We start from the raw sequence: 13,700 nt of genomic DNA, 5'->3' as shown, positions 1-13,700 counted from the left end.
TCTCTCTCTGTCTTTATCTCTCTCTCTCTTTCTTATTCTCTCTCTCTCTCTCTCTCTCTACAGGACACTACTGCCACCATTCCCCCTCTTTCTGCTATTTTTCATGTAATTTATAAGCAAATAAAAGCAATTAAAGATGCCCCACACAAGTCATTTGTTCAGATTACTACGCTTGTCATTGATCTTTTTCTCCCCTGAAACACACAGACTCACAGGTGCCCAGGTCCGAAACCCATCCGTTAGCTTCCTTTGCATAAGTCCCTTATTTGTAAGCATAAACATGGGTTTGTAAATTCCGGTTAGGAGCTGCTCTTTGAAGCCTCCTATTTGGATGTTTGCCATTAGTGATATATCCAGCAGTAAAAGGGGCTGATGTTGCATTCATGCGCATTCAGCCGGGGGGTGGCCAGACTGTGGGAGTTTTCACTCAGCCCGGCCCGAGCTGTAAATCTGAGCATTATACGATGCACCCAGAGCGCTAGCAGTATCAACAACACAGCCGGCATCATCACGCCCCTCTCTAGCAGTGTAATACACTCCCACCAGCAGGCCCATCCATAAAACACTGTGTGCCTGATATGCGCAGCCCCGTCTGGTGCCGTATATCTAAATATGCTTTATCTGGCATCTGTTGTTGGACCTGTGCGCCGAGCCAGGTAAGAACAAAAACAACAGACCTCATACAACACAGTAGAATAGGACAGTGTGTGACTGCTAAACGCAGCCAATTTGCTCTTTTTTCTCTCTTTTTCTGACGCAGACACCTTGATTGTTCTCGTTGCCATTCATTCGTTTGAACTGGATATTACAATGCACTCGCGTTTCTGCTGCTAACAATAGTGTCTGATTTTCTAGGAGCTGACATGGTGGCATGCTTTATTTTAATGCATGCTGGGTCAAGTATGACAAATGTGCTTCCTATGGGTTGCCACATTTGTCTTCCCAAGTCTCTTGGTAAAAGAAAAGGGTACAAAACAGCAAAGTTCTGATGCGTTAGGCAGTGCACACCTCTAAAAATAAAGGTGCTACAGAGGGTCATTTTAGCGATGCCATAGAAGAACCATTTTGTATTCCATAGAGAATCATTTTTGGAAAAAAAAAAAGTGACTGTAAAGAACTTTTAAACCACATCCATGTATTATGTAATTGCACTGTTAAGTATAAGTATAAGCTACTTTAGGACCTTTAGGGCATACAACTTTGGGGGAATGGGATATCCAATCGGCCCAGTTTAAATACTGGATCATGCTGCCTGCTGTCAGCAGCCAGAGTCTGAGAGAGAGAGGGTAGCACTCAGGCATCTGTTAGCTGAGGTATCAGAGCTGGGGATCTGGCACTTTCCTCTGAGTGTGCTGGCTACCCAGTAATGCGGCATCGAAGGAAGTTGGAAAAGAGGTGGAGTCTGACTTCACAAGAATCGGAGGAGTTATTTGCTAGTCCTTATCCGCCTAGTGTTGGGGCTATTTCTGGTGATAGCTGGATAGGCTAATAGGTGGCTTGGGTAACTGACTTTCTAAATTGGTGAGAAAACTAGAAATATATAATTTTTAAAGAAATAAACTATGCCATTTTTTTAGTTTCCTCAAAGCACCTTAAGAAGTTTCTTCACAGTGTTAAATTGAAGAACCCCTAATCATTTATCAAAAACGTTTAACAGTGCAGTTCTGCATCTCAGTTTAGTGTTTGTTGGTTATCTATTGTTCTTAAAATTATTATATACATTTCCTTACCGTTAAAAAAAGCTTTTATTGTATCGTGGTTACTATAATCAGGTAGAAGAGACATCTAGCACATGTGAACAGTCACATGTTGGACAGTTTGGATGTTGACCCTCTAATAAATGTGTACTTCTTCAGTAGTTACACTGTAGTTACATAGCTTGTTACCGTGTAACTACTAAGTACTTAGGGACACTTATTGTAAAATGGGACTGCGCCACTTTGAGAGAAAGGCTGGGTCTGGTGGTTTGCAGTGATGGGAATCACGGCATTGAGATAAACAGCATTACTAACACCATTACTTTTTTCAGTAAGGAGTAATCTAACTAATTACTCTGACTGTAACTATAATGCCATTACCATTTCCCACACCCTGTTACAGCACGTTACTTTAGCCACTCAATTAACTTTTTTTTTTTTTTTTACTTTGCGCATACAGACAAAGGCTCAAGTGTGTGTGTGCGTGTGTTGTGTGTGTGTCACAAGGGAGGGGAGAATGAGATAACCGCCTAAGCAATGATTGGCTAAAGTATAGTAAGATTACGTCTTCACCCAATCAGAGAAAATAGATGGGTGAGTGTATAGAGCGCATGCATAGTGGCGGATATAGTAAGAGAGGAGGACTCCAGTGGCAAAACAACCTTTTCCAGATGGAAATACTATTTCAAACTCACTGAGGTCAAACATAAAAATGTGCACGTCGAGTTCACATTATGTCCCCGAACGAAAAATTTGTCATGGACAAACCTCTATGCAGGTACTTGTCTTTGCTGTCATCTACTCTATTCATCTGGCTTATGAAACACGCTCTGAGAAGGTGGGGGCCCGGGGTGGGGGTTATGAAGGCGAGTAACACAAAAGTTACGCAATAGTTACTTTTTCTGGTAACTAGTTACTCTTATAGTGGAGTAACTCAGTCAGTAACTCAGTTACTTTTTTGGAGAAGTAACTATAACTAATTAATTTTTCAAAATAACATGCCAAACACTGGTGGTTAGTGAAGGATCTAGCCCGGTTCCAAAGAGATGATAGGATGATGGGTTGTGCTACCACTGTGCAGAGTTGGATTTAACATTGAAAGTTAATTGTTGTTGAGTTCCCAAAAATCTCAAAATACCTTCCCGTGAGTTTGGCTGTTACTAATCTCTTACTAAGGCTCAACTCAACACCAAACTGATATGCAGAAGTAAAAAAAAATAAAAACTTCTGCTTCAACTAAGCTGAATAAGCTGTAAAAAAACTCTGTGTAACCTGTATTGTTTTAGGTTGGCATGACTTTACAATTTTCTAAAGGGAATCAAGTGTTTTTTCAGGTGTTGCAACCCCAGACACCATCAAAAAAAAAAAAGTGCTGTACAGTATCAGAATGACTTCAGGGACTTTTGATTTGTACAAAGTGAAATTGTCTTTGAAGGTAAGGTTATACAAAATTAATATCTGGAGATATATTCACGGAATTAAGCCGCAATTAATCACAGCGTGAAAAGAGGTATAATTAAAACGAAAATTGGCGATGACATGGGAGATGGAAAGCGAAGACATTCAGAACCCGGGGTGTATTCATCAAATCGCGCGCTTTCCAGTTCATCTGAGGGCGTTTAATAATTATTATTTTTTTTTAAGCACTTCACTGCTATCTTCTTACCTAATGGCCGTGCTTCTTCAAAGAGCTTTTATCCCGAGAACCTGTAGCGTGTGGGTAGATGAAAGCCGTGCCAGCTGACCCCGGACATTTCTCTCTGACGAGACAGTAACACGATCCACGGGACGATAACGGTCTTATCACATTTGTACTCATGGCAAATTAATGACCTTTGATCTGACTTGTGCCTCCAGACAAAAGACCATTAATAAAACATTAACGCTATTCCTCCAAGAACGTAAACTTTGGGGGCACAAGATGTCACAGTTTCAGAGGCTGCTGAAGTGTGCTTTCATCACAGACACTGACGCCATTCACTCACTTTAATATGCCTGTACAGACCTTTTGGCACAGTGATTTAATTGTCTGGAATGATTGTCGGTCCTTTGGTTTTGTATGCCGTGGGTGTGTGTGTGTGTGTGTGTGTCAGAGAAAGAGAGAGAGAGAGTTGCAGTTTAATTAATCACATGCAGATCGAGAGAAAGGGGGAGTTTTCTAATCACAAATATAGGAACTAATTAAGATAATTCTGCCTGGATTAAGGGCTCATTGATTTATTTAGATGAATACAGCTTTTGTTTTTCTTTCATTCTCATTAGTGGATTAAATGATCCATCTCACTTGTTTTCCTTTTCAATTTCATCTTAATTTGCCACTCATTACAAATATATCTGTACGCCACCTTGGGGCAATGTTTTGGAAAGTTTGGATTCTTATTAATGTGCCTGAATAACCCTTCTCTCAACCACATGCTGATAGATAGATCAATTGGTAACACTTTCTATGAATGTCATCTTTATCAGACGCTATAACCACATTCACAACATATTATAATGCATTCATAAGGCATTATAAACATCGCTATACATGTTTATAAAAAATGCATAACCCATTATAGCCATGTTTGTTAAGCATTATGACCTGTGATCATAATACATTATAAGCTGTGTGTATAATATATATGTTAAAATAGTATATCTCCATCATTAATAAGTCCTACAATGAAAGTTTGGCACTTTACTTAGAACAAACAAAGACCTGTTATAATACATTATAGTTGACTATAATTAATATTATATTCAAGACAAGAATAATTTATGAGTGGTTAAAAATATATTTATAGGGTTATTGAGCATGTGTTTATAAATTGGAAGCTTTTTTAGTCACTGGGAATGATATTGATGTATAACATGTTATAAACGCAGCTATAAATGCATTATAATCACAGTTCATGATGCATAATAAACATTGCTATAATGAATTATACATTTTTATTAATATGTATAGCAATGTTTATAATGCCTTATGAATGCATTATAATGTGTTATGAGTATGTTTATAGAGTCTTATAGAGATGACAGTCAAAGAAAGTGTTACCGGTCAATTTTCATAAAGCTACCATAATCAGTTGGCGGAAATGGCTTAGAAAAGGCTTTGTTTAATATTCTAATTTTATTCATTTTAAGCACAAATAAAAGCTGATGTTTAAATGTTTTACATATTCATTTTTTTTTTTACATATGTTCATTTTATTTGACCAATGAGTTTTGGTTGAAATACATTTAACTAAATCTTATCCTATCTTACACCCTGTGCAAAGCATGTCGCAATGCTCATTGCTATGTTACACCTCACCAATTCTAACAGTAAAAAGTCTATTTTTACTCCTTATATCTACTCCATTTAAATAGCTACAGAGTTTCTAAATATACTGTATCTACATTGACAGGTGTTGTGGTCTGAAAGTGAGGTCTGTTCAGGTAAATTTCTGGCGTATTGCTATCATGGCATTTGAAACAACAGGTGCTCCACTGATCGATTTAAACCCTGACAACCATCAAGAGTCACATTTTCATTGCTATCTTGGCAACACAGGCATGCCACACATATAACAATGCTTGTTAAGCACATCAGAACGTGCAGCAGTGCACAAATCCAACTTTTACATCAACAATAAACTGAATACAAAATAAACTAACATTGGTGTTCCCGTAAATGAACTGCATGAACAAGCAGGTCAGTTTCCTCTGCTAAAAAAAAGCACAGAAGCACTGCACCATTCAAATAGCAAGTCAGAGTGTACCTGGCTCCTAAACGCTCTTATGGTCAAAACACATGCACATGATTAATTAAGAGAATTAGGAGCTGATTTTTTGCACCAGGAGTAAAGGCATAAAGTTATCCAAAAGCAGTGTGTAAGACTGGTGGAGGAAAACATGCCAAGAGATGCATGAAAACTATGATTAAAAAACAGGGATATTCCACCAAATGTTGATTTCTGAACTCTTAAAACTTTATGAATATGAACTTGTTTTCTTTGCATTGTTTGAGGTTTTAAAGCTCTGCTTTTTTTGTTGTTGTTATTTCAGCCATTTCTCATTTTCTGCAAATAAATGCTCTAAATGAAAACATTTTTATTTGTAATTTGGGAGAAATGTTGTCTGTAGTTTATAGAATAAAACAACAATGTTCATTTTACTCAAACATAAACCTACAAGTAGCGAAATCAGAGAAACTGAGGCAGAAAGTAAAGTGGCCTCTTATTTTTTTTTTCCAGAGCTGCATAAGATATTTTAAAATGAGATAGAAAAGACTAAAGTAAAAAAAGATAAAAATTAAAATTAAGTGAGAACAATACAATCTTAGGTAAGAAAATCAAAGGTAATACAAAAATGCTAAGAATGCAATTACAGATTAATAAATAAAACTAAGTACATGAAGGAGTGAAAATAATAATCAATAATTAACAATAATAATAAAAAAATAAAAATAAAAGAAACTATAAAAGGAAGGCAAAAAGACAGCTTAACTAAAAGTTAACTACAAAAAAATATAAATAAATAAGACTTTAACAGCTATAACAGTGGAAGGCTGTCTAAAGGAAAACTATGTTATAAATATGTTTCTGTAATTCAGGATATTTTTATTTCACCTTTAAGTTCATCTCGTTTTTTTTTAAGCCTTTAAATCTACCTGTCTGACAGCGCTTCCTGGGGAAATCCTGTAATGCCACAAAAAGGACATATCGCTCATTAAAATTAACATAGTGCAGTAATAGGTTCCCTCGCTGCTCACCAGTGTCAGGATCATTGTGTTAATCTCCTCCCTGTGTTCTCTCCTGTGTATTGTGGAGCGCGGCTGACAGGGGGAAGCAGGTTCAGACTGCACGGCAGCGTCTGCGACTGACATTTGCTCTCTAATTTTGCGTGTTTGTTTACCAAAGTTAGGCTGAGGTTAATGGCTTATCACTTCTTGTTCCAGTCGTTTCATTATTTAATGCTTGACTGTGGCATGTATTGCGCTAATTTGCAAAGTGTTCTTGTTGTTTTTTTTTTGTTTTTTTGTTTTCCTGTGATGTCTTGGAGGGAATAAACAGCTTTATAAAGCTTTTGTTCTGTATAGAGTTGGCTTATTATGTAATTGATGGGTGGAGCACACTTCATCTGAACAGCTGAGCAGTTTCCCAGAAGCATTAGTGTGTAGTGTGAAAAGCACATAAGAGGGTCACACAAGTGTTGGTAAGATATTTCGGTAACACTTTATTTTAAGAAACACAAATTAAGCGCTTATTAATGTTTTTTTTTTTTTGTTTTGTTTATTTTTTTGCTTAATAAAGCCTTAATTAGACATTTGTAAATGCTTTATTCACTACTTATTAGGCTTTATTCTGTGTAAGTGTTATTTGTTCTTAATTAGGGTCAGTTTCCTCTGCTGAAAAGCACAGAAGCACTGCACCGTTAAAATAGCAATCCGCCAAAGTCAGAGCCCCTATTGTCCAGTCCTGGAACTGCCACCACCAACCACTGTCCTCTACCAGTTTTTTCCAAGAGATAAATCCTGAGATAAATCTTGGAATTCTTGGATCCCAGTCAGTGGTGAGGGTCTTAATACAGCACCCCAGACCCTGAAAAAAGCCACAAATGGTTTGCTTTGGTTGCTTTTGGTAAAAAAAAAATAAATTAAAGAAATTAGGGGTCTGTGATTGATTAAAAGAGAATATTCTGACTATGGGTCACGACATGCTGTAAATAATCTCGTGGTAGAGTCTCCATATGTTGTTACAGAATATATATTATGGACTTTTTCCAGATCTACAAGGAACTTCCATTGCATGGAATAAATTTTATCATAATAATACAAAATTAAGTTCTAAAAATCAGGTCAGAACTAGTTCTGTGGAAATTAGGCTATTAATAATGGCTGTATTAGTTCTTATAGTGCTTAATAAACAGTTATGTTAGCACCCTGTTAAGCAGATTATTAAACATTAACTATTAGCTAATTCTATGTGTTATTAGTGTTATTATATTGGCAGCAGTTTGATCTATATGTGAGTTTGGTAAGGTTATGGATGTGCTGGATTGAGTTAATAAGGAGTTAATAAGTCACTAATAGATCAAGATGTGCACCATACTCTAAAGTGAGGTTCTGTTCATCACTAATTAGAGACAAAAAAAAGAACTGAATAAATATTTTATCAATCACAGACCCCTAATTAAGCACCAATAACACTAGCACAGAATAAAGCCTAATAAGTAGTGAATAAATCATTTACAAATGTCTAATTAAGGATTTATTAAGCAAATAATGAGACGTTAATAAGAGCCTAATTTGTATTTCTTAAAATAAAGTGTTAACGATATTTCTTAATGCTATCTTAGCAGATGAAGTTTAAAGGGTCAGGTAGTGATTGGGCATGGAGAGTCACATGAACCACACTTTTTTTTTTTTTATTAATCCAAAAGTGAGATGAAAGATCAGCCATGTAGCAATGACTTAAAACAGTGTTTTAAAGTGTTATTATTTTTTTTTAGTATCACTGCATTATGACTCTCTACAAAACTAAATGCCGGAGACTGTGTAATAGTATGAACCAGTGGGCCTTTATTCCCAATTGATGGTGGAAAAATGCAACCGCGCATTAGAAACAGACAGCAGGCAGACAAAAGAGGATATTCTGACTATGGGTCACGACATGCTGTAAATAATCTAGTCGTAGAGTCTCCATATGTTGTTACAGAATATATATTATGGACTTTTTCCAGATCTACAAGGAACTTCCATTGCATGGAATAAATTGTATCATAATAATACTTGGTTTAGACATTCCAAAAACAATGACTTAATTCACGACTTAAGTTCGATTCATGATTTTAAATATTTTAAGACAAATGACAAAAACAATTTTATTACTAATACTAACATTTCATTCTAAAAATCAGGTCAGAACTATTTCTGTGAAACATAAAAAAAATGCATTAATTGAAGCATTTGAATGGTTAAATGGTTGGAACAGATCTGTTGGAGTAAAAGTACACTTTTTAAAAGGGGCTAGTTTAGTTTTATCTTCAGCACTAATCCAGCACACCTTCCTTCTATAAATAAGGTCAGATGAACCAACACACACACATTCACACACTGTCCTGTGATGCTCTCAGGATGCTTGGAATATGTCATTTTTAGTATATGAACTTTTAAATTAAGCTACATCTTTATAAAGCTACATCTTTTAAAGGGTCTGTGGCACATAGGTCACCATGGGCTCTTTGGGGTTAATTTAATCTGTTTTCAGTAATTTTCAGTACACCAATTAAAATCACTTGATAAATATGTTACCTACTATTTTATTTCTACTGTCCTCAGTGGAGTGACCTGGGCAGTTTAATTTTAGTCTGTATTGGTTGCATAATCCTATTGTCCCTCCCTCACTGACCCTCTCTTTCTCTTTCTCTGTTTCTCTCTGTAGTCCTGGTGCTTCTGATCCTGACCCTGAAGCGGCACAGGAAGGGTCAGCGCATGTCTGAGGATGAGGAGGACATGCGCGACAACGTCATCAAGTACAACGACGAAGGCGGGGGCGAGCAGGACACCCAGGCCTATGACATGAGCGCCTTGCGGAGCCTCTACGACTTCCCCGAGGTGAAGAGCTCCGAGTCGGGCACCGACCTGCGCTCCCTGCCCCAGTGGATCCAGAACCGGGTGACGGGGGATGGAGGGGCCGCCGACTTCTCCCTGTTCAAAGGCTACATCCGTAAGAAGGTGGAGCAGGCGGACGCCGACCTGTCGGTGCCGCCGTATGACTCGTTCCAGACGTACGCCTTCGAGGGCAGCAGCTCGCCGGCGCTGTCCCTCAGCTCCATCCGTACACTGTCCAACACCTCAGAGCAGGACTTCTCCTACCTCAGTGACTGGGGGCCGCGCTTCAGGCAGCTGGCAGGCTACTATGCGCCTGGACAGGCGGAGGAGGAGGGGTCCTAGCACTGCCCTTCCTTTCTTCCATTATTCCTTTCTTTCAAATTGTCACAGAAGACAATGTTCTTGTTCCACAGCCCCTATTGTCCAGTCCTGGAAGTGCCACCACCAACCACTGTCCTCTACCAGTGCTCTCCTGAGATAAATCTTGGAATTCTTGGATCCCAGTCAGTGGCGAGGGTCTTAATACAGCACCCCAGACCCTGAAAAAAAGCCACAAATGGTTTGCTTCGGTTGCTTTTGGGAAAAAAAAAAAGAAATATAAATAAAAGCTCATGACAAGAAGTGGCAGAGTAGCAAGACATGCTAGGAGTCGGGCAAAGCTCCAATAAGCTGGCACCTGTCAGAGCGCTACAGGACAGCCATGCCGTGCCATATGCACAACACTGAACTGTCATTGTTTCCTTTCTAAGTCGTTTTTTTTTTTTATTTCTTGTGTGTGCGTGTGTACTTTCCTCGCTCTGTTGGCGGAGACAAACATGGACTAGTGACTCAGTAGTGAGATAAAAAAAAAACACACAGAACCGCAGAACCAGGAGGAAAGTCTTCTCTACCAAGCCAAGGCAACCCAACCCAGTTTCCCCAGAGGAGAACATGTATTTATTAAGGAGAATTAAAAAAAAAAGATATTTATGTATTTATTTATTTCTATTAATTTATTTTATTTATTCAAGGGGTCAGAGTACAGAACACAGGAAGGGACGTACAGTATTTATAGAAGCCTACTACTGAAGTGCACTGTGTGAATGGATGGTGCATCCAGACTGGGGCATCATGCATTAAAAAAACAGGGGATTTTGCATTAAAAAAAAAGGACTTAGTCACCTGAGACACCCTAGAGTGCCACCTGAGCGACTGAGACGTCTGGACCACAGGCTTGAGGATGAGAACAAAATAAAAAAGAAGAAAAAAAAAAAGAAAAGAAAAAAATAATTTGTATTTATTTTTTAGAAACCCTTTTGTAAAATACAACGCAGCCCTGGGAGAGGGAAGTCCAGTGTGCAAGAGACTGAGCGAATGGAAACAACAACTAAAAAAAAAAAAAATCTGTGCCAATTCAGTCAGAGGATTGTGTTTTTTTGTCTCGCCATACATTTTCATATTCTTATTGTGTTGATTTTAAATTGATTACGAGTTACACGTCACACGTCGTGGGCAGTGACATGTTTGTTGAGTTTGTTGAATTTTGAGATTTGTTTTGAAGTTTCGAGTCGATTCTGTATTTTAAAAGTTAACGTGAAAGACAACAAAAGGTACAGGTGATAACAAAAGACAACAGCAGCCCATCATGGCTTTCAGTCTGAAACAAACTTTTTTTTACATTGCTCTTCATGTTCATTCTGGATTTGTGACGGTATTGATTACATCCTAACTTGGTTTCAAGACCAGCTGATTTGGTTTGATTCCGTTTATTCTGTGGTATTGGTTAAAGGTGATTAGTGAGAGTGATTGGGTTTGATGGTTTTTGTTTTAGGGCCTGGTTTCACTACAGCAATCATAATAAAATGCATCATTAGAACTGATTGAAATCTGGTAACGGTTTCCAGAGACACATGTGCTGTTTGCTCATGCTGGAAAATGTCTGGCAGGGCAGCAGCATTTCATTTGTCAAAACACTAAGCCAGTAATATGCAATATAATCCAGTGCCATTCTCAGATAAACACACACAATTTATAGAATTTAAGTAATTGAAATATTTTTTTTGTTAGTTTGTTTCTGTGTTAGTACAGTGTTAACTAAATACACTGCCTGGCCAAAAAAAAAAAAAAGAAAGTCTCCACCTGAATTTAAGTAAGTAAATGATGTGGGGTTGATGCTGCAGTTGGTCTGCAGGTTTAGGTTCAGTAATAGTATGTGCTGAAAGAATGAGGTCAGCTGACTACCTGAATATACTGAATATAGACCAGGTTATTCCTTCAATTTAATTCAATTTCTTCCCTGATGGCACAACCATATTCCAAGATGGCAATGCCAGGATTCATGGTGCTGGAATTGTGAAAGAGTGATTCAGGGAGCATGAGATCATCATTTTCACACATGGATTGAGAGAGAGTTCACCACAGAGTCCAGATCTTAACCTCATTGAGAATCTTTGGGATGTGCTGGATGGAGAAGAGCTGCTTTGTGCAGTGGTCAGACTCTACCATCATCAATGCTGCTGCAAGATCTTGGTGAAAAATTAATGCAACACTGGATTGAAATAAATCTTGTAACATTGCAAAAGCTTATCGAAATAATGCTACAGTGAATGCATGCAGCAATTAAAGCTAAAGACGGTCCAATGAAGTATTAGAGGGTGTGATCTTTTTTTTTGTTTGTTTGTTTTAGCCAGGCAGTGTATTTTGGAGCTGGATGAAACAAGTGACAGGCAAATGGGTTTACCATCTATACATCCAATGAAACCAGGCCTTAAATCACTGAAACAGACAGAAAACAGAAATTCTGTCATCACCTGCAACCAGTACCAGACACCATTCTAATGTCAACCCTAACCTGCCAATGTATGGATAAAATGTACAATTGAAATCAATAAATATTTAAGTTTTTTCTAGACGCATTCGTGACTTTCTGGGCTGTGAGCAGCACAAATCTACATCCAATTGCATCTGACTGCATCTGACAGCATTCGCCAGCGTTTCGTAATCCATGCCGGTTGCTGGATTTAGCGTCTTTGCTTTAGCGAGCGCTGTACCACCAGATGTTTTCATTTTACTTTCCCTCATTTTGCTCTTACTCACTTGTCATGACCGTCTTTGATGGATGAGCTCCCTTGGCAGCTCCTACTGCATGTAAGCATTCGCTTCTAGTCTCTGCCTAGGCGAGGCAATCTTCGAGACACGTTTCAAACAAGGCCGACGCATGCGAGCGCAAGAAACGGGCCTAATTGAATCACAGACGTGGACATGAATGACCTCAAAACGCCATGTAGGACTTTTTTTCTGTTTTTCATTACAAAACATGAATGTGTGAGTGTGTAATACGGGAGAAAGACAGCAGTAAAAGTAAAAATGTACTGTGGATTGGGATGATGGGTCTTAACAGCAGTTTCCTTATTAATATATTTTTATCAATATGACTATTAAAAAGAAAAAGTCAGAGAAGGAGACTTGGAGTGACAAGTGCTCTGTCTGCATAACTTCTTAGCTACACTGTAAACCTACTATTTGTTTGAACTCAAATAAATTTCATGCCAAAAATGGATATTTCCAAACTATTTAGATTTAGATGAAAGTCCGAGGCCATATATTTTTAAACAAATACCTTTGAGATAAATCTATTGCCATTGGCAGCATCTTTTCCATTGGCTTCTGGCACAGATTGGCTGAGAAGCATTTTTACGAGTAACGTTATCAGCCGGTAATGCACTGTAACCGAAGCTCTCCACGTATTACTCCTAGCAACGATGCAGCGCTTACAAACCAAACAGTGCAGCTACAAACAGAGTGGCAATGGAACTATTTTAACTCACAGAGTTTTTATAACCAAAGGGATCGTATTTTCTTTGACTCAAAATCTTACAATAAACAGCGATAATAGAACTGTGGTAAAATCGCAATAATACACTTAGGGTTGAAGCACCGCGTTATTACACATTATAGCACAAACCTCGAGTGTATTATTGCTTAAATAAGCATGGCTATAATGGGCTGTGCATTTTTATAAGTACAGGTCTGTAAAACATTTGGACCACTGCAGTTTTTGAACTGTTTCTTCAGTTTCTCTGATTTTGCTTTTTATAGGCACATGTTTGAGTACAGTGAACAGTGATGTTTCGTTCTATATACTTTGGACAACAATTTTCACAAATTCCAAATAATAGAGCATTTATTTGCAGAAAATGAAAAATGGCTGAAATAACAAAAAAAAAAAAAACTGTTAATATTCTTAAAGTTTTAAAACTTCAGAAATCAATATTTGTGGAATAATTACAGTTTTTTACAGTATTTTTTTTTTTTTTAAATTACAGTTTTCATGCACCTGGTCATGTTCTTCTCCACCAGTCTTATACACTGCTTTTGGATAACTTTGGATAACCATTCCTGGTGCAAAAAATTAAGCATTTCAGCTTGATTTGATGGCTTGTGAT

At 37.8% G+C, this 13,700-nt stretch overlaps 1 protein-coding gene across 1 annotated transcript in view; it reads left to right on the top strand.

Moving 5' to 3' along the window:
* The window catches only part of LOC103036892 (cadherin-22), a 330,834-nt gene extending 318,670 nt beyond the window's left edge, over nt 1–12,164 (top strand). Inside the window, exon 13 of the mRNA XM_022675617.2 lies at nt 9,107–12,164. Coding sequence (XP_022531338.2) covers nt 9,107–9,618 — 512 coding nt within the window. The 3' untranslated portion in view covers nt 9,619–12,164. The remainder of the gene's footprint in view (nt 1–9,106) is intronic.
* Nucleotides 12,165–13,700: the final 1,536 nt, after the last annotated feature.

This window comes from Astyanax mexicanus, chromosome 5 (assembly GCF_023375975.1).
Source record: "Astyanax mexicanus isolate ESR-SI-001 chromosome 5, AstMex3_surface, whole genome shotgun sequence".
Lineage (NCBI taxonomy): Eukaryota > Metazoa > Chordata > Actinopteri > Characiformes > Acestrorhamphidae > Astyanax > Astyanax mexicanus.
Note: the sequence above shows the minus strand (reverse complement) of the source record. Positions and strands in the feature narration are given on the sequence as shown.